Source organism: Gracilinanus agilis, chromosome 3 (assembly GCF_016433145.1).
Source record: "Gracilinanus agilis isolate LMUSP501 chromosome 3, AgileGrace, whole genome shotgun sequence".
Taxonomy (NCBI): Eukaryota; Metazoa; Chordata; class Mammalia; order Didelphimorphia; family Didelphidae; genus Gracilinanus; species Gracilinanus agilis.
Genome location: NC_058132.1, coordinates 334,295,880 through 334,315,399, shown reverse-complemented (window position 1 = coordinate 334,315,399; position 19,520 = coordinate 334,295,880). Strand labels below are relative to the sequence as shown.

The 19,520-nt window shown below is 33.6% G+C and overlaps 1 protein-coding gene across 1 annotated transcript in view; it reads right to left on the bottom strand.

Annotated features, from left to right (window-relative positions):
- The window catches only part of RYK (receptor like tyrosine kinase), a 112,481-nt gene that overhangs the window by 17,106 nt on the left and 75,855 nt on the right, over positions 1–19,520 (bottom strand). Inside the window, exons 12-13 of the mRNA XM_044670001.1 lie at positions 16,945–17,054; positions 16,669–16,828 (exon numbers count right to left, since the gene is read on the bottom strand). Coding sequence (XP_044525936.1) covers positions 16,669–16,828; positions 16,945–17,054 — 270 coding nt within the window. The remainder of the gene's footprint in view (positions 1–16,668; positions 16,829–16,944; positions 17,055–19,520) is intronic.

Below are 19,520 nucleotides of genomic sequence, written 5' to 3'. Positions count from 1 at the left end.
GGGAACTGATGCAGAGCGAAAGGAGCAGAGCCAGAAGAACATTGTACACAGAGACTGATATACTGTGGTAAAATTGCATGTAATGGACCTCTGTACCAGCAACAATACAATGACCCAGGACAATTCTGAGGGATTTATGGTAAAGAAAACTACCCACATTCAGAGGAAGGACTGCAGGAGAGGAAACATATAAGAAAAACAACTGCTTGAACGCATGGGGCGGGGTGGACATGATTGAGGGTGTGGACTCAAAACTACCACACCAATGCAACTACCAACAATTTGGAAATTGCTCTTGATCAAGGACACATGACAAAACTAGTGGAAATGTGCATCGGCCATGGGTGGGGGGAGTGCGGGGAGCGAAGGGGAAAGGAGGAGCATGAATCATGTAACCATGTTAAAAATGAATATTAATAAATGTTTGGAAAAAAAATAAAAAAAAAATAAAAAGTGATCACTGCAAGCTTCAAAAAAAAAAGGCTATTACATAATGATTTTCAAAGAACTTGATTCAAAAAGCAAAGTTAATAATATAAACAACTGTTAGTATTTAAACTTACTTCACTTTAGTATTGAAAAGGTCTGTATATTTGTCAGTCTGGATCTTCCTTCTATCAAAAGAGACTATAGCTACTACACAACTTAATAAACAGTTTTAAGAGGTGCTATGACCTATGCGGCAAAAAACACTTATCTGAACCTATAGTATTTTTACCTTAATAAGACCTGCCAAAGTTTATTCTGCTAGGACAGCCTTTTAGATCCCTTGAATTATTCCATATTATGATGAGGTAGTCAAGTGTTGGAGGACAGTAAAATGATATGTCTGAGTTAGTATTGCCCTCAACAATTACTTTCACTCATTGATGTTTATTAAAAATAAGTTTAAAGACTATACTGATAGAGGTAGTCCTCTTGGAAAATTCAAGTTATTTGCTTCACTATGTGATAATCTCATACATTTCAGAAAATAGAATAAAAACTTAATGTAAATAGGGATTTAAGATTCCCCACATTCAAGACTTGCCAATTATGGAAATTATACTGAAAAGAGATAAAAGGAAAAGAGTCCAAACTGATGAAAAAAGCAACCAAGAATATGTAATCGTGCTTTTTTGAAGGATAGTCACATGTTCTTTTTTGGGGTTCCCTATGGTTTTAATAAAACATTTTTTTGCATCTATAAAATGAAGACTATTTAATAACAGTAAAAACCAATCTTCCTGCCTCTGCCCTCTAATTACTTCTTCACATGACAGTCAGATTAATATTCTATATAAAATGGGTAATAAAATGCTGCATGAAGCAATATAGATAAAGTTCTCTATACACACAAAGTGCTAAAAAAGTCAGCTATTATTGTGTACACATCTGGTCACATCATTCCTGCTCAAAATTCTTCAATGGCTCTCTAAAAGATCATTTAATCCAAGCCCCTTATTTTACAGATGAGAAAATGTAGTAGTCAGAGAGGTTAGATTCTTGCCCAAATTAACAGAGAAAATAAATAGCAGTTAGGAGTATATTAAATAACATTAAAATTCCTTTTCCCATTCTTTCTCCATCATGTCTACCCAAATCTCACTAATCCTTTTAAACTCATCTCAATTGCTTCCTCTTCAAGCCTTTTCAGATTCCTTGTCTAAATGGTAATGATTTTTCCCTTCTCAAGTCTCATATATTCTAAATCTGCAATGAGCACATACTTTTATTATCTATTCATGAATGTATCCCATCACTCTATTAGACAATAAGCTATATGAGGGCAACAATTTATTCAGCCATTCCCCATCTGATGAACATGCACCATTTCTCCCCCCAGTTCTTTGCTACTATTGAAAGTGCTGTGCTAAGTATCTTGTTGACTACAGGGCTTTTCTTTTTTTGACAGACTCTGGGTAGCAGGTACTCATTAAATACTTATTTCCTTCCCTATTTTGTAATCTTGATCACATCAGTTTGATGAGTGCAAAATGAGACTTTTAGAGTTCATATGCTTTTGATATTAGTGATTTGAGCCATTTTCATATGGTTATTAGTAATTTGAGATTCTTTTAAGGACTATTTATTTATATCTTCTGACAATTTGTTTATTGGGGAATGACTCTTGGCCCTTATGTGTCTGTTAGTTTCATATATAGCTTGGATATTGGGTCTATATCAAAGTTATCTAATGTAAATATTTCTTCCCCAGTGGAGAGCTTCCCTTCTTATCCTAACTGCAGTGATTTTGTTCATGCAAAAGCTTTTCAGCTTCAAGAAATCTGCATTATTTAATTTCTATTTTGTTATTGGCTCAACTCCTTGTTTGGATAAGTTACCATCCTAATCATACCTTAAATGGCAACGGAACTGATTCTCTTCTAAAATTTCTATGGTATGACTTTGACATTGCAGACCATGTAAACATTTAAGATACTGATTCACATGATGTAAGCTATTAGCTTAAAGGAGTTGTTTTCTAGTTTTTCCCTTCACTCCTTGTCAAATAGGGAATGCTGAGCCAAGTTACTTACTTGTAACATTTTAATGAAAGCTAGGTTATTAAGCTCAAATGTTTCTGATTCTTTCATATTTAGTTTTTTATAATGAACTTTCTTATTGTTTTTAACCTACTATCAAATAGTCTTGGATAACTATTACTTTAAAATATAATGTGAAGTCTGGAAGTTCTATTTCTCCATTCATTTCCACTTTTCTTTATTTCCCTTTAGATCTTGTATTTTTCTACATATAACACAAGTAGAACTTGCATTCCTCCAATTCTTTGTAATTAGTTTGTCTAGCATCTTCTCAGGAACACAAGTGCCATTGCATTTAATCTGTAAATTAATTTAGGTAGTATCAATTATACTAGAGTGTCCTGAATATGAGAATAATGAATATTTCAAACATGTGAGCCATTCTATTACTGTCTAGAATGTTTTAAATTAAGTCTCTAAGATCTTGTGTATCTTGGGAGACTTTCTTACAGATATTTTATGCTTTCAGTAGTCATTTTGAATGAGACTTCCTATATGATTTCTTTCTGGATTTTATATTGTTATGTAGAAATGCTATTGGTTTTTCCGAGTTTATTTTGCATCCTGCTCTTTATGGAAATTGTTTCAGTTTTCTTTTTTTATTCTTTGGAATTTTTAAGTAAACCATCCATCATGTTAGCAAACAGGGATAGTTTTTACCTATCTTTTCATCTTTCTTTTTCTTATTTCACTGCTTCTAGTGTTTCTCCATTATATATAATATTGTTGTTCATCCTTCTTTCCAAAGATGAGTGATAACATCATAGTGAATTAGTATAAATCTGTGTTACTGGAAATTTTGGGTCTTTGAACTACATTTCCCAAGAGCAAGTGGTTTCCTGTCATTACGAGCTGACATAGACAGGGGGATAAAATTGAGGGGTCTGGCGTAACTAGTACTTTTCCTTCCTATGGTGGCTTGTAGCTAGAAACTCAGACTGTTTGAACAGGTAGATTAGTCATGGAACGTGGTTTTATTTTGTTACTTATTTCTTCCTTTATTTCTAGTGATTATTAATAAATCTCATAAAACAACAATATTTTTGAAGTTATTATTTTATATTCATTATAATTTTTACAGATCTCTGCTTATAGGCACTTAAGAATTTACCTAGTCTCAGGGCATACATTCTCACCAGCTCTCACTTTCAACAGTCTCTCTGATCCTCCACAACTCTCCTGTTCCATAAACAATCCACCAATCTTACAGGGAGACCAGTAGGGAACATGAGGAATCTAAAAGGAACACACCACTCAACTTTGCCTACTATTGTTCTCAGTTGCTCAAGATGGCTGATATTTCAGATTTCTCTTTCCAAAGCTCCCCCAAAGGTAAATTCAAAAAGACATCACCAGGGGGCAGGTGAGTGCCTTAGAGGAATGGGAGGTCCTAGGTTCAAATTTGGCCTCAGGCATTTCCTAGCTGTGTGAACAGGGGCAAGTCATTTAACCCCCATTGCCTTACCAAGGATTTAAAGCAGGAGTCGGGTCTGCAACCTTTTTGGCTGTGAGAGCCATAAATGCCACATTTTTTTAAATGTAATTTCGTGAGAGCCCTACAGTGGTCACAGTGCGCGCGCCTGTAACAGCGCCTGAAAAAAAATTGAATTTATGGCTCCTACAGAAAGAGCCATATCTGGTCCTCAAAAGAGCCATACGTTGCCCACCCTTGGTTTAAAGGGTTTAAAAAAAAAAAAATAAAGACATCACCAAACTAGTATATGCTGGGGCAAAATCTAGTTCCAATTCTTGAGTTGAATATCTCTAAACTAAATTTGAATGTCCAGGAGGGCAGGGTCACAATACTTTTAACTGTTTTCATAATTTTGTACTATTCTTGTACCTCTGATATAAATTCAATTTGATTACAGTGAATAATTTTTTTAGAATACTGCTACATGTCCTGATTTTTAACAATCAAAATGGTAATCAGGACTGCTTAAAAACTTCAGGAAGTAGAAAAACGTAAAACAAAAAATAAAGTAAAAATAAAAAACACCAAGAGAAATTAAGCTTTTAAAATGTCAAACTTTTTGTTCAAATATGATATTTTGGTTATAATGCAACCTAACATCAATTCAAGGTACAATTTAAATTTTCATATTGTATCACTATTATTAAAATGAAGAAAGAATAAAAGAAACTGCCTGGTGGCTAATGTAGTCTAGCCAGTTTAAGATTAGAGAGGGCCAAATAAAAGTTAACCAATTTGAAAAAAAGCCAAAAATATTTCCACTTGCTCATAAGCCACTGATTGGTCATATATCTACCCAAATTATGTTTATATCATCTTACATTTATACTATATTCACAAACATTATCTCATTTGATCCATGAGACTTGTAATATAGTTAGGAAAGTTATTATTTCAACTTAATTAGTAAGGAAACAGGTTTTAAGAAGTAGCTTGCCCATGTTTTACACCTTTTAAAGTGAGGGAAGCCAAGACTTCTAATTTAGTGATCTTAATAATATTATATTGGGCAGCTAAAGGGTTCAGTGGGTAAAGTGTTGGGTTAGGAAAACTCATCTTTCTGAGTTCAAATCCGACCTCAGACACTTATTAGCTATATGACCCTGGGGAAAACACTTAATTCAGTTTGCTTCAGTTTCCTCATGTGTAAAATGAGCTGGACAATGAAATAGAAGCACATCCCAGTATCTATGGCAAAAAAACAAACAAACAAAAAAACCTCAAACAGAATCATGAAGAGTCAGACAACTGAAAAACAACAAATAATATTAAACACACAGAGGTCAAGCAATAACATCAATATGTCAGTGGTTTGGATTCACTCAGATATCATAAATATCTAACCACATAGTAAGAAGAAAGAAAAATGGATTATTAAGCCTGCTGTTTGATTTTTTAATTCCAAAGATAAAACTGATATCCCCAAATTTCACATACCATACAGCATCTATCTTATCTTTAGTCCACAAGCATTTTTTCCTTATTAGCTATGGGAATTTCTCTATATTTATTACAAACTATTATACCAATCTTTATCTGCCTATAGAATTAAGACTTCCCAAAACTAATTATCATATATATAACTTCAGACTTTTATTGTTCAATAGTTGTTTCAATCGTGGCCAACTCATTATGAAGCCCCAGTTGAGGTTTTCTTAGCAAACATTGGAGTACTTTACCATTTCCTTCTCCAGCTCTTTTTACAGATGAAGAAACTGAGGCCTGACATTATCTACTTTGCAACCTAGCTACCTCATAGTTTCAGACTAAGTGACTCCAAATTATCCAACTAAATGAAAATTATATATAAGCTATCATTTTTCAATTTTATTTTCGTGTTTAATTTTGTACTCCAACTTAGCTTCTCAGACTAGTGCTCAAATCCACTTTCTCCTGGTCACTTCAATTCCCCTCTCACTCATCTCCCAAAATGCAACTCCAAACTGGTAGTATAGTCTCAATTTTGAAGTGAGGAATCACACTCTGTGTCCATGAAGTTTTCCAATTTGATAACGGTAGATATTAATTTTCCTTGATATTCATTCTGAAATGAATATGTACAAGACATGATATAAAGTGATAAAAGTGGGCACTTGGATTGAAAGAGAATAGAAAACAAAAAATAATATAATTCTTGCCTTCAGGAAACTTGCAACTAATATTAGCAATAAGAGACTTGTGCAAATGTAAATGAGACAAATAATTTTATAATGGCAAAGATAAGCTGCTATAAGAAACAAAAGAGGAAAAAATTATTTTCAGTTGGGGGTAATAAAAAGAAGGAAATCAGAATGCTTTGTGGAAGGAGTAATACCTAAAGTAGACCATAAAGAGGTTTGGGTAGCCATAGGTCAACTAAATGCTCCCCAAAGAGAGGCTCTAGAATTTTTCTCTATCCAGCGGGAGGGGGAGGGAGGGGAGAGAGAGAGAGAGAGAGAGAGAGAAAGAGAAAGGGGTGTGTCTGTCGTTCCTCTCTGTATGGGTGTCATGTCTGTGGGTATGTGTGTCTGTGTATGTGTCATGACTGTGTGGGAGTGTGTATATGTCATGTGTGTCTGTGTGTATAAAGCATAAAGAGAGAAAACAGAAAGAGGGGATTACAAAAAGAGCAGATAGGCTAGGGTAGAGCCTAAGGGAATATCCATCCACATTTAGAGAGCAAAAGGAGAAGCAAGGAATGATTAAATAGTGAGAAGTAGGACCAGGAGAGAAGAATATCACAGGAATCAGAGAAAGAGTTTGTAGCCCAGAAGGGGAAACGGTCAAGAGTGTTAAATTCTTCTGAATGGTTAAGTAGATGAGGACCGAGAAAGAACATCAAATTTAGTAAATAAGAGATCGATGTCTCTTTGGGAGAACAATGTCTATAGAACGAATGAAATTGGAAACTAAGACTGCCAATATCTTAAAAGTAAATGAGTTTTGCTTCCCCGAACCATGGACATAATAGCAAGGCAATCTGTATATACCATGTGATGTTTTGGTTTTCTTGCCATTGTCAAGTAAATGTTATCTATTCTTAAGCATTTCTTCACTCTTCATATTATCAATGTGGCAAGCACTTATGAACTAGACACTGTCCTAGGTGTTATGGACACAAAAAAATAGAGTCCTTGTTCTCAAGGAGCTTATATTCTAATATATGATACATTCAGTCATGAATGTAGGATACACAATATACAATGACTTGAAAGGGCAATAATAGCTTGAGGAATAAGAAGACAGCATAACCTAAATAAAAAACTGCAAATGAAAAGTAAGGTAGAAAACTCCTAATAGATCTTAACCATTCAGAGAAGCTACAATGTGAGAGGGATGCCCAACTGTTATGGGATATAGAATTCATAACTTCATACGTTTGTATACAAATAAATTGTGGGCAACAAGCAAAATGAACTAGAGATCTTAATGCAAAGAAGCAAATTTATCACTATAGGAATATCAGAGACTTGGAGGAATGGGAGCCATGACTAGAATATTCTCTAAGGGTCTGGCTTATACAAACGAAACAGAAGTAGTATGACAGAATAGAAGAGGAAGAGCACCAATGTATATTAAGAGGATATATTTATGTGAGGAAATCCAGGAACAAAACTGGGAAAGCAAGTGTTGAGCTTTTGGGTGAAACTCAACAAAGTAGAAACTGATGCAATACTGTCATTGGCACATAGTACAGATCACCTACATGGAAAGAGGAAATAAATAGATGGGAAATTTGAGAATTAGATAACAATTCTGGCAGAGAAGAATGATAAATAGTGCCAATTCTCTGGACACTTGCTAAATTATTAGATCAGCTAATAATTTTTTATTTGCCTTAATGACAACTTCTTCATTCAAATAGAGGAATTAATAAGAACTAGGTAGCTCAGTGAATAAAGAGTCACGTGTGGAGATTTGAGTAAGAAGGTAACAGCAAGAAGGAAGAATTTAAAAGTCATTTCTTACAAAGAACTAGTAAAACCTAAGGACTAACTGAATTATTTATGAGGGAATAAAGAGAGAAGGGTTTTTAAGGGCATGGAGGAGTTAAAAAGTAATTTTATTTGAGTCATTGTATCACTACTGAGAGCTGTGCCAAGGAATACCACTATTATCAAGACAAATTGATTTGAGTCCATACTCTATGCCATGGGGTACCAGCTGACAAAGAATGATGTATTATAGCTACTGAGGAGGACCTATACATTAACAGATAAACAAGAATATGAAGTAACTTACATTAATAGTACAGATAAGAAGTTCTACAGTCCTTTTGTGAATTGGAAAAAGCTGAGAAACCCTCTGAGGTCAAATCTTGCCTCAAGTCAATTACTATTTGACTCTGGAGAAGCTACTTAACCTTTCCCAGCCTCAATTACTTCATCTGAAAAATGGACATAATGATATCTACTTCACAGGTTTGTTGTGAGGATCAAATGAAATAACAGGTAACTTTCCAAACCTTAAAGAACTGTCTAAGCATTAGCTATTGTCATTATCATTATTGCCATCTTGAAAGGATGGACAAGCATTGAGGAGGGAAACAATATCATGGAGGCAGAGGTAACAGCATAAGCAAAGTCAGTCATGGAGGAAAATGAGAACAGTTTAATTGAGAACACTTGTATAGTGGCAAATATAAAGTGATAAGCCTGGAAAGGTAAATGGAGTACAAGTATACAGATTGCAAAGTGCCTTTTATTTTGACACTACAGAATTTAGATTTTGTAGGCAATAAGAAACCACTAAAGATTTTCAAAAAGTGTATCGTATGTTATAAAATAAGGATCATTTATGTAGAATGTACTACAAAGATTACAGTACTACATAAATATTAGTTATGATGTACAAAGTGGCATTTTATAAAGATTTATCTGGCAATTATATGTAGAATGGAGTAAAAATGGAGGACCTGAAAGTTAAAAAACTAATTTTATGACTGTTATAACCACCGAGCTTTGAGATGAGAGCCTGGATCAGAGCATCAGGTGAATGACAACAAGAATAGAATGGATTCAAGAAATATTCCTTAGAAAGAACTGACATGACTCCATGACTGATTGGATCGAATCTTAGAAGCTAGAATCCTAAAAAATTAGTTTTCAAGCTTGGGTAACTGACAAAAATAGACAAGTAAAGAAGGCAACCAGGTATGAGAGGAATATGTGTCCTTTTAATGTGGACATGTTGAATTTGAGATGACAGTGGTGAGATCTAGCAAGCCATTAGAGATGTAGCACTGTAGTTCAAGTTAGTATTGATGGTCTAGATTCAGAAGTGAAACCTTCAAGGAAAACAAGTTAGCAAGCACTGAGTCTTGGGTAATATGCATATTTAGAGGATAAGGAGATATGAAACCAAGTACCAAGAATAGTTAGGTTTTCCTTTTAGCAGTATAGTTATCAACTTCCTCAAACAAAAACACATATGGGACCAATTTTAAATGTTTTATTCAATCAAATGCCAACAAAAAACAGATAAATGTGAGGTTTAAGATTTCCCTTCCCAACCAACAAGTCAATTAACATTAGAGAAAGAGTTAAATATTATAACAGAACACATTTAGTCTTGAAAGTAAAACCCAATAAAACAACAGCAACATTGTTTATTATCTAGAAAGCTTTGGGTTAGCACTTTCGACATCCATAAACTATAGGCTTCATAAAAGCAAATCAGTTCCTAAATATCTAACATTTGTATGTGCACCCATTATTCTAAAGAACACACATCTTCAAACTGCATATTTATATACTGTAAGCCTTTTCAATAATAAATGTGCAAAATGTCTTTTAATTATGCGAATCTAGGAGAAGAGCTATTATTTTTCTTTAAAGAGCAAAGGTATAATAATCACGTAAGGAACTATATTACATATTACCTAAGTGAAAGAAAATCTTAAATATTCTTTGCGATAAATGCAGTGAATGCACTGCTAGACTTGCAATCTGAAAGACTGGCATTCAAGACCCAAAGGTCTCCTCATTTGTAAAGAGACCCCTAAGGTTCCTTCTAGATCCAAATCAATAATCCTATCGTTTTAAGTATACTATGACATCATAACAATTCTAATAAAACCAATATGGTCCAAAAAGGAATAGGAAATGTAACATGTATGGTAAACATTAACATTTTACTTGCCCTAATACTTCTCCCTTCAAAAACAGACATCAGTTTTCAAATTATGACTAATACGCAACTCAGATCAGTTGATTTTTAGGCATCAAACCAATTAATTGGAGGAACTGGTGACTTCCAGTTCAGGTTTATCATTTGTAATCTTCTTTAAAATTCAAAAGAATAATATTATTTTCTCCCCTGTGAATCTGGTACAGCCTTGAAACCACAAACTATAGTCAGTTCTTGTTATCTTTGTCCCCGAAAACAAATTTGAAAAGAATTCCAGCATAGAAGAGACTATCTTTCTATATACCCTAAAAGTGAATGAAAAGAAGATAGTCCCTAAAGTTAGAAAGTAATAGTAGAATATAAAATTTTTCTTCCTGCCTAATTCTGTAATTGTATAAACTGTCTGATGGAAATTTTTCCAAGTATTTTTTATTTGAGAAGTCAGAAAGCATAGGTATATATTTTCAGCTCTCTAGTATTTTTTGTTCACCTATAAATGCAAGGGTCAATGACTGAAAAAATTCTAAATGAACCCAAGAACAAGAATATGAAGACATGTCTTTAATACTAATTGAGAATTACAATATAGTTAAAAGAAGGAAATAACCTGAGTAGTTAAAAGTGAGAAGAATAAAGAAAAAAACATCAGGTCAAACAAAAGCCCTCATCTTCTGAAAGAAAAATGATGAAGAAAGGAATAAAGAATAAAGCAAAAAAACAAAGTCTTTAAAGGACCTATTTCCGTTATAAATCCTGAGAAATTTTGCTAAGCCTCATATTCCAAGAATGAGGAAAGAATAATTAAATAATCTTTAAGAAATTTGTGTATAGCTAATAGATGATGTGGATCTAAGTTACTTTTGGAGAGGGCCTTACAGAAAGATCACAAAACTACCATGAGTACTAAATGATGAAGGATGGTAGAGAGAATTAAGTTGGTACACTCAAATAATGTTTATACCTCCAGGGACTCTTTTTAAAAGAGAAATCAGTGCCACAATTTAGGGCAGTTAAGCTGGAGGTACCATCCTGAGGACCAGTGCTTACCTCAGTAGCCTGTGTCTTAGGAGCCTTTGCTGATGTCAGGAAATCCATCCAGTATTATTCCAGGTGACACAGAGTCAGACATGACTGAGAAAGAGGCCACTTCTGTTATGAATTTGTCCTCTGGGTCTGCGGATTAGGAGAGACAGAGGAGCCAGTATTGGATGGTTACTAGGCCATCACCCAAGTTTGACACAATGGCCACTTCTTTTCCCATTGTAAGATGCTTTGAAATTGCTCCATTCTAACCCTGGTGATTGAAGAAGGTAGTATCTTGACAGAAACATAGTAGAATAAGAAGACCCTGAAGGAACTGGATTAATGAAGAAAAGTTCACACTATTAGGTCCTTTGAACAAATCTGTCCATGGATTGCAATATCCAACCTGAAGGGCAGAATGAATGAGAATAGAAATAGTAAACTGACTACTAGGAAGTATGTTAACTTCTCTCAAAAGAAAGCAAATTTATTCATTCTCAAGAAAGATCAGGCATAACACTAAAAACTAATTGATTAAATATAATATTTTCTAAATTTTCATGTTAAATCTTTTTGATTATCAGTCTATGAATATTCCTATATCCTAACTGATATTTTAAGTTTCCTTTTATAAATGCCTTCTAATTTTTTTTAATCTTAATATTGCAGGTTTAGATTATTACTATTTTTTGCTGGAAGAAAATTCAAATGTAATATAAGCGAATGCCAAAAAATAAAAAAATCTTTCTCCCATCTTATGTTTATTCAAGTAACTGTGGTCACTGCTGATATAACATTTCTGAAATACATTATTATAAGCATGTGATTTTAATGTCAAAGTTATTCTTGGGGATATTAAACTTAGGCAATTGCCTTGGTTCTCCTAGGCTGGTTCCAAGCAATGACTCAATCAATAAGCATTTAATAGAATTAAGTGCCTAATTACCACAGGTACTATGCTAAGCTCAGAGAGCTACCTGATAAATAAGCAAGCAGATTAGTTGATGCTTTAAAAAAGGAAAATAAAAACCCTTGATATACTTACAAAAGCAGAGAATAACTGCCACTTCCAGTTGTCACTAGGGCCAACAATGACTACTCATTCTTATTCTTTTCCTAATCCCTGCCCTTCTCACCCAAAGCTAAATCATTCCAATTTGTGACCAATACTTTCACCTGATTTCATGAATATTAAAATGTTAAGACTAAGAAAAAGTGGAGAGATGTACAAAGAGGAAATTAAGGGAATACAATGTGATGCTCTCAAATACCCCAAATCTATTAGGTAAGGTCCACGTAGGTAAATAGGATTACAATAGCTATTAAAAACTGTCTTTAACTCAAATATTTATAATTAAGGTGTATTCATATAAAGAGAAAAAAGTAATACTTTTTAATTCATGCAGTGACTCACATTTAATAATGAAATAAAAATAATATCTGGAAATTACTAAGGATGCCTCTAGAGTGATGTTATTTTGAAAGAAAGTAATAAAAAGAGAATAGTCAAATGTAAGTTTCACATATTTCCAACCTAAGGCAGAAAAACTTATAGGTATTCTCAAGAACTCTGGGGTATTATCTGCAAGGTCACCCTTGAAACACTCTTGAAATAATTAATGCTTCTAGGAAAAGATATGAAAAAACAATTTACAGAAGTGGTATTTGATTCTTATGACAAAAATCTTAATATTCCTACAAAAGCAATTATGAAACACTTTGTATTTATAAAGAACCACAAAGTGCCATTTAAGCAGGAACAATGTGTATGGGAGGCTTAACAATAAACTAAACCCATCAAAGAATACAGAAAACAATACAGAGCAAAATCATTGCATTCATTTTCAACTTCCAATATCAAAAATGAATCTCTAGTGCTAGATAATGAAAACCATTTCCCCCTCTCCCTAGAGAGGTCAGACCAAATACTTAGGCTCAAATGCTTTTCTTTTTCATAAAGGAAGGTAGGGGGAATAAAGTACACTAGGAAATGATGATTAATGTTAACTAGTACAAGGAATTAAGAAGCAAAACTGAGAAAAAGAGTTACTCTCTCAGAAGACATAACTGAAGTCAAGAAAATAATAGGAAAATGAGTAGCTAGATTAACAAACTTAACCCTATGAAAAAAGGGAACAATTCTGATTATTCACCTTTCCGATTATTATTCAAGCACACTACATATTTGAAGACAATATTCAATAATAGACATTTAGAAATGAAAAACTAAATGCAGATAAGTTTAAAAAGCTAGAATATTTAGAAACCAAATATGGAAAAAAGATAACATATCATACAGTTACACAAAGCTTCAGCTCATAAGAAATTGAATAGTTTGAATGACATCCAGTCCTATATGTTGACTATGATGTTCGAAATTAAAAAAGGAATCTTATAAAATATATTCAGTATCATTTAAATTCAATAAAGGGTTTTGATTAGTTCTTTGGCAATAAGCTTTAAGAACGACAGGATAATAGCATAGTTTTGAAAGGTATAGGCTACATTCCACTTTTCAGTGTCTGAGATGGCAAACTGCCATGTAAAAATGAAACACACTTTATAGTAAAAATTTAGTCCAGCTAACCAAAACTTCAATGTAAATTTTCAGACTAGAAGAGGACAATATATTTAGTTATAAAGTGCCAGAGCAATTGTAATCTGATTTTAATTGATAGAGAAGTTTTTGAGGTATTGTTAATAATGTCCAACATATCTAAGACAATACAGTTTTTTGTTTGCTATAGTAGTAACAGCCATTCTTCCCCAAGGATGAAAAAAAAAATTTACAGTATTTCTTTCAGATTATTTTATCCAGAAATGGCATGAATACATTCTGGGGGTAGGAGTGGGGGATGTTATATGAGAAGATTCCATTTCTATAAATATGTTATCATCTATACTGCTAAACTTTGTAGAAGGTATAGCAAATTTTTCTGCCAGATACAGAACACTAAAATAATTCGCCAAATAATAGCCTAGCTCTTGAATAGGAAGCTTTTTGCACTTAAAAGATAACCTCTAAATAGAAAGTTTTTTTAAAAATCAATAATGTTCTTATTCCTCGGCCCTTACATCAAAATTCAAGTTTTGTTACAAAGCAATCTCAGATCATATCACCTATACTGAGAAATATTTAAGAACATGTTGGTCTCCTAAGACAAGCAACCAAAAAAGGCAATCTTTTAAAATGCATATAAAATCCAAAAGGAAACAAAGTTACACTATGAAAGGTTATCTAGGCTTGCGCAATTTGGGAAACACTTAGGCAACTTGTACAAGAATCCAAGAACACTTGAAATAGAGATGCCTCTGAAAATTACAGATAATTATTGATCATAATAAAATGGCTAAACATCCTTCTAAAAAGATAAAATATAAATATTTAGTTAACAAAAGATACAACAAAAGCAAATTTAAAATGGTATTTTTATTTTAACCATCACACAATCTAAAATTCCAAATCTTGGTCCTAAAATTAATGAAACAGAAACTTGAAATGATGTTTCTTCTGTAACACACATATCTGAACATTCTGTTGTGGGGCCTCTAACAAGTCTAGTAGTACTCCTAAATGCAAAGATTATAGTGAATAGGCCTTCAATCATAATTCTGCAATAAATAACATATCTTGAACATATGTTCATTTTTTTCCAATAATGATCACTCTGGCTGAAAATTCACAACTGTAAATGGTTATTCATTATGTTCAACTTTATTATGTTATTTACGCTAATTATTCATAAGAAATTTAAATTTTCTTTGCCACATATACTACCAACATACTATTCAGATCATGGCATCTAAATTACTGTAATAACCTCTAGCTGTGTTGCTCGCCTTTGATCTCTTTCCTCTGGCTAGTCCATTCATATAGATACAGAGGGAAAGGGACCTTACAGAGGTTATCTGGGTTATACCCAATCCTTACTAGCTGAGGAAAATGAGGCCAAGAGCAATAAAAGTTTGGTGAAACTGACGTCAGTTAGCAGGAAAATAAGGTCCATAACCCAGGTCTCCTGCCTCCCAGAGCAGAAATCTTCTACACAAAGCCATTTCCCTTTTTCCCATCTTATATAACTATATACAATAATTTCAATGCATTTCAAATATAGCTCAAACTCTGGCCTGGAATTCAAAGCCCTGCATAATCTGAATCTATTCTTTCTGCCCACTTTCACTTGCTACTACTCTAGAACCCATACTATCCATCGTTTCAGTCAGGCAGATTCTTAACTCACTTTGAATATAACAAGCTTTCCTGCCCCTTTCTCACAGTCCAAGTCCAACCATCCATATAGATCTTCTTCAAATCTTACCACTATAGCCTACACTTCATTCCTGACCTCTCAAGAGACAACATTTGCATATTTTGGCCATGAACTATATTATGTCACAATTTGTGCTCTACGTTATATATTAATAATAGCTACCCAACTAGATAGATGATGTTTTGTAAATTGAACTGTCATTAACATATCAAGTAAGTTTGTATATCACAACTTGGTAATAACCAACACTGCTATTTACTTATCACCTCTCTACTTCTTCTAGTTCCACCTAAAGACACAAATATTCAGTAATCTATAATATTAAAGCATATTTTCGGTTATGGATAGATATGGTGAAGAGGGAATGAAAAAGTTAGATGGATTCCATTTATTCACTTGATCTAGATTACTGAATGTTTTAGAGATCTCGGTTCAGCTCTTTGTACAATTGGCAATTAACCTGACCTTTATACAGCACTTTAAGGCTTATAAAGTACTTATATCTATTATACTGGATATCCATTACAATCCTGAGCAGCAGGGATAGATAAATTTTATTTCCATTGTGGAGATGATAAAATCAAGAGAGAAGTTGTGACTTGTACACAGTCAGTCACAAAGCTAGAAAGTGTTGGGGGTAAAAACTGAATCCAAGCCTCTCAACTCCAGTTTCTTCCAACTAAACCATAATGCCTCAACTAGTAATACATTTACATTCAGTGATGCTTTTTTTACAAACAGATCAGACTCCATTACTTTTTATCTTAATGTAAGAAAAGCATGACAGTTTCCTGGAATGTGAACGATTATGTTATTTAATTCCATTGGGAGGACCAGGCCTCTCTTTCCTTATCATCAAAGTAATGGGGATGAACTATTAAAGAGTTTTTCCAGCTCTAATAATAAATGAGCTATAAAAAAATTACTCTAAATTTTTCCAATAGATTCAATTTCCCATTAGACTTCCAAGCTCCCTATTAGCTACCTAGTGGAGTAGTTTTCACATATATGTTTAGGAAGTAAAAATTAATTTCATTTTTCATTCAAAGGAAAAAACCAAGAAGTTAAAATCTGCTGGGAGAAAAATATGCAAAATATTTCAAAACAAAATATAAATGATTTTTGGTTCTGTTCCACCACTTCCATTTATTAAATGGCTTAACTGTATTTGTTTTCTTAATGATCACCAAGCACTCTACAAAAATGAATGCACTGAAGAAAAAGCCATTTTTTTCCCCTATTTATATCTGGAAGTACCAGAACTTACCACATCACTAGCACTGGAGAACTCATTATTAACTAGACTTTCAAGAGCCATCCATCGAACTGGTCTATTTTCATTGTCTCCTAGACAGTGATAATCCATGGGAAATAAGTCTCTGGATAGGGCATTATCAGTGATTTTTACCTGAAGTGTATCATCAATGCTGAAAAAAAAAAAGAGACAATAAAAAGATAAATTATGGTTATTGTTTAAAACTATACCTTTGTAGAGTATATCACAAATCCAGGAAATAGTAATTGATGATAACCGTGTACTTACACACAGTTTCTAGCAGCCAAATCTTTGTGAATGACCTCCCTTCTTGCCAAATAGCTCATACCGCAGGCAATCTGAATAGCCATATGTACTAGATCTTGTTGGGAAATTGCCTGTGAAGGTTCATAATGGTGATGTCAATAATAAAAAGAAAAATACCTGCAATACAACTTGTGACTTTATCACTTCATATTTTTTTAAAGGTGTTACAAAATTAACAACAAAATTTGGAAGTTCTGCTGATTCCACTGCGGGCTATTATCAAAAATAGTGGCTCTTGATTTAAGCAGACTAAGCAATTAACAGTTCATCTTAGGACAAGTAGGGCTAAAAACAGCGCACACACACACACACACATGTAATACTAAAAACAGTAAACAGGCAATTGGATATACATCTAGGGGTACATAGGTATATAAATATATATGCATATAAATATGCATAAAAATACACCTATCTCCACTATAGATGTACATCTATCTCTCTACGTATTGTTTTATATGTGCATATATTTACCTATAATTTTCTTATAGTCTATTTTATACTGCAACCTCTTTTCTTTCTTCCTTTTTAACTTCTGTCTTAAGAATCAATACTATGTATTCGTTCTAAGGCAGAAGAGTGGTAAAGGCTAGGCAGTGGGGGTTAAGTGACTTGTATTATGATTAAAAATGATGATGGCCGAGATCAAAAGGAAGAATAGTATTTTAATAAAAGCCATGCTGATAGAGAGAAACTGACCATGCGCCTGTAAGAAACCTATTCCAACCTCACCTCAGCCATTTCCCTTCCTCTCTCCTCAAGCTCAGGTAACTAAAGAGGAAGTTCCAAGTCACTCCCCCTACCTAAAACAGTCCCTCACCTTTAATACGTCTTCCAAAACAGGAAACCCATGAAACCCGTTGGACCACGGGAAATGTAGTTTTAAGGACCCCCACAGGTCCACAGAAGTTTGTCAAACACTATATTGAGGTTCAATCCTTCCAAATAGAATCCCAGGTGATTTTAACTAACACATTACCCCCGTGTGATCCTTTGGGAGATAAATCTCCCCAATGGATCAGGAAAATATAATCAAATTAGAGTTTACAATAATTTAGAGATATAAGGGAGAAAGAACAAAACCAATGTTCGGTACATTGACAAAAAACCATTAAGGGGGCAGTCCCCCTTTCTGGCATAAACTGTCCATTCAAAATAAATGCATCCAACCCCATAGTTCAGATCAACTGCGCCCCAAAGTTCAAATTGGATCTTCATGATCCAGTGAAGGCTCTTCAGGCATCTTTTGGTGCCTCCACCAAACAGGTTCGTCATCTGGATTCTGGGGAGATGGCAAAATCCTTATCCTGAAATTACTCTCAAAGAATTTAAACTTTACATTATAGATTATAAAACATACATTTCCTTCTGAAAATTAACATTACCTCCCTGAGTTTACTTCTAAAGGAGTAAAAATTTACTTTCAATATAGATTATAGTTCAGACATTATGATTATAAAAACTTAACACACACCCCCCTGAGGAAAATATTTTAACTAACACATTATCCCCTGAAAAAGTCAGCCAAGGATGCATGGCTAAGTGAGTCATGGGGGTGCATGAAATCAATTGGCAAAAGAAATAATAAAAAAAAATAAGAATAAAATTCAAAAAAAAAAAGAGAAAAAATTAACTTGTGAATGAAATGTAAAATGTGCAAAAAAATGTAGGGGAAATAAACAGGCCTTTGATTCAAGGCCCAATGAAAGTGATTTAAGCAGTTTGTTATAACCCATTCAGGGCCAGGACTACAGAAAAATTGCCATTTTCTCTCTATATATAGAGGAATAAGGGAAATGCCTTTCTTTGATCCTATTTTTCCCTGCACCTTCTCAGGGAATGAGCCATTAAATGATAGCCAATCTTAGGCGCTTCACTAGGAATTTAAGTTGAGGGGGCCCACGTCCTCTAAAGGTTTAGAAAAGACTGGGACTCCAGGACTCAAACCCCAATTTTCAAGCCCTTCAAGTACTGGCATAGAACTCCTGCAATTCATGCAGATTCTTTAGTCAAGTCTCTGACCATGTGGCTCGGCACTTCTCCTGGAATCAGAGAGGCATTAAATCACAATCCCATAGTCTCAGGCTCAGGCTCAGGTATTTGCATTGAGCTTATTTCGCTGTAGAATCAAAAAAAAAGGATAAATAATGATTATATATGTACTTCCAGTACGAGATGAGAAAAAGGAAAAATCAATTGCTCTATAAAAAAATGTTTTAAAAATAAAAAAAAAAAAAAATATATATATATATATACATATATATATATATATATATATATATAGCTTAGAACTAGAAGGGTTTTGTTATCCAAAAATGAGGTTTTCATTTTGTGAGAGAAAGTGGGTTTTACAAAATAGCAGATTCACAATGCACATTCAAATAGAGTACCATATTTCTAATAACACATTTTAAAACAATAAACAATGATGTTCAAAAAATCATATACTTGTTACAACTTTTAAACCTTGGCTAAGGGTTTCTCAACAAATTTTGTTACTGCTTCCATATAAAAACCTGATATTAAAAAAAAAACCT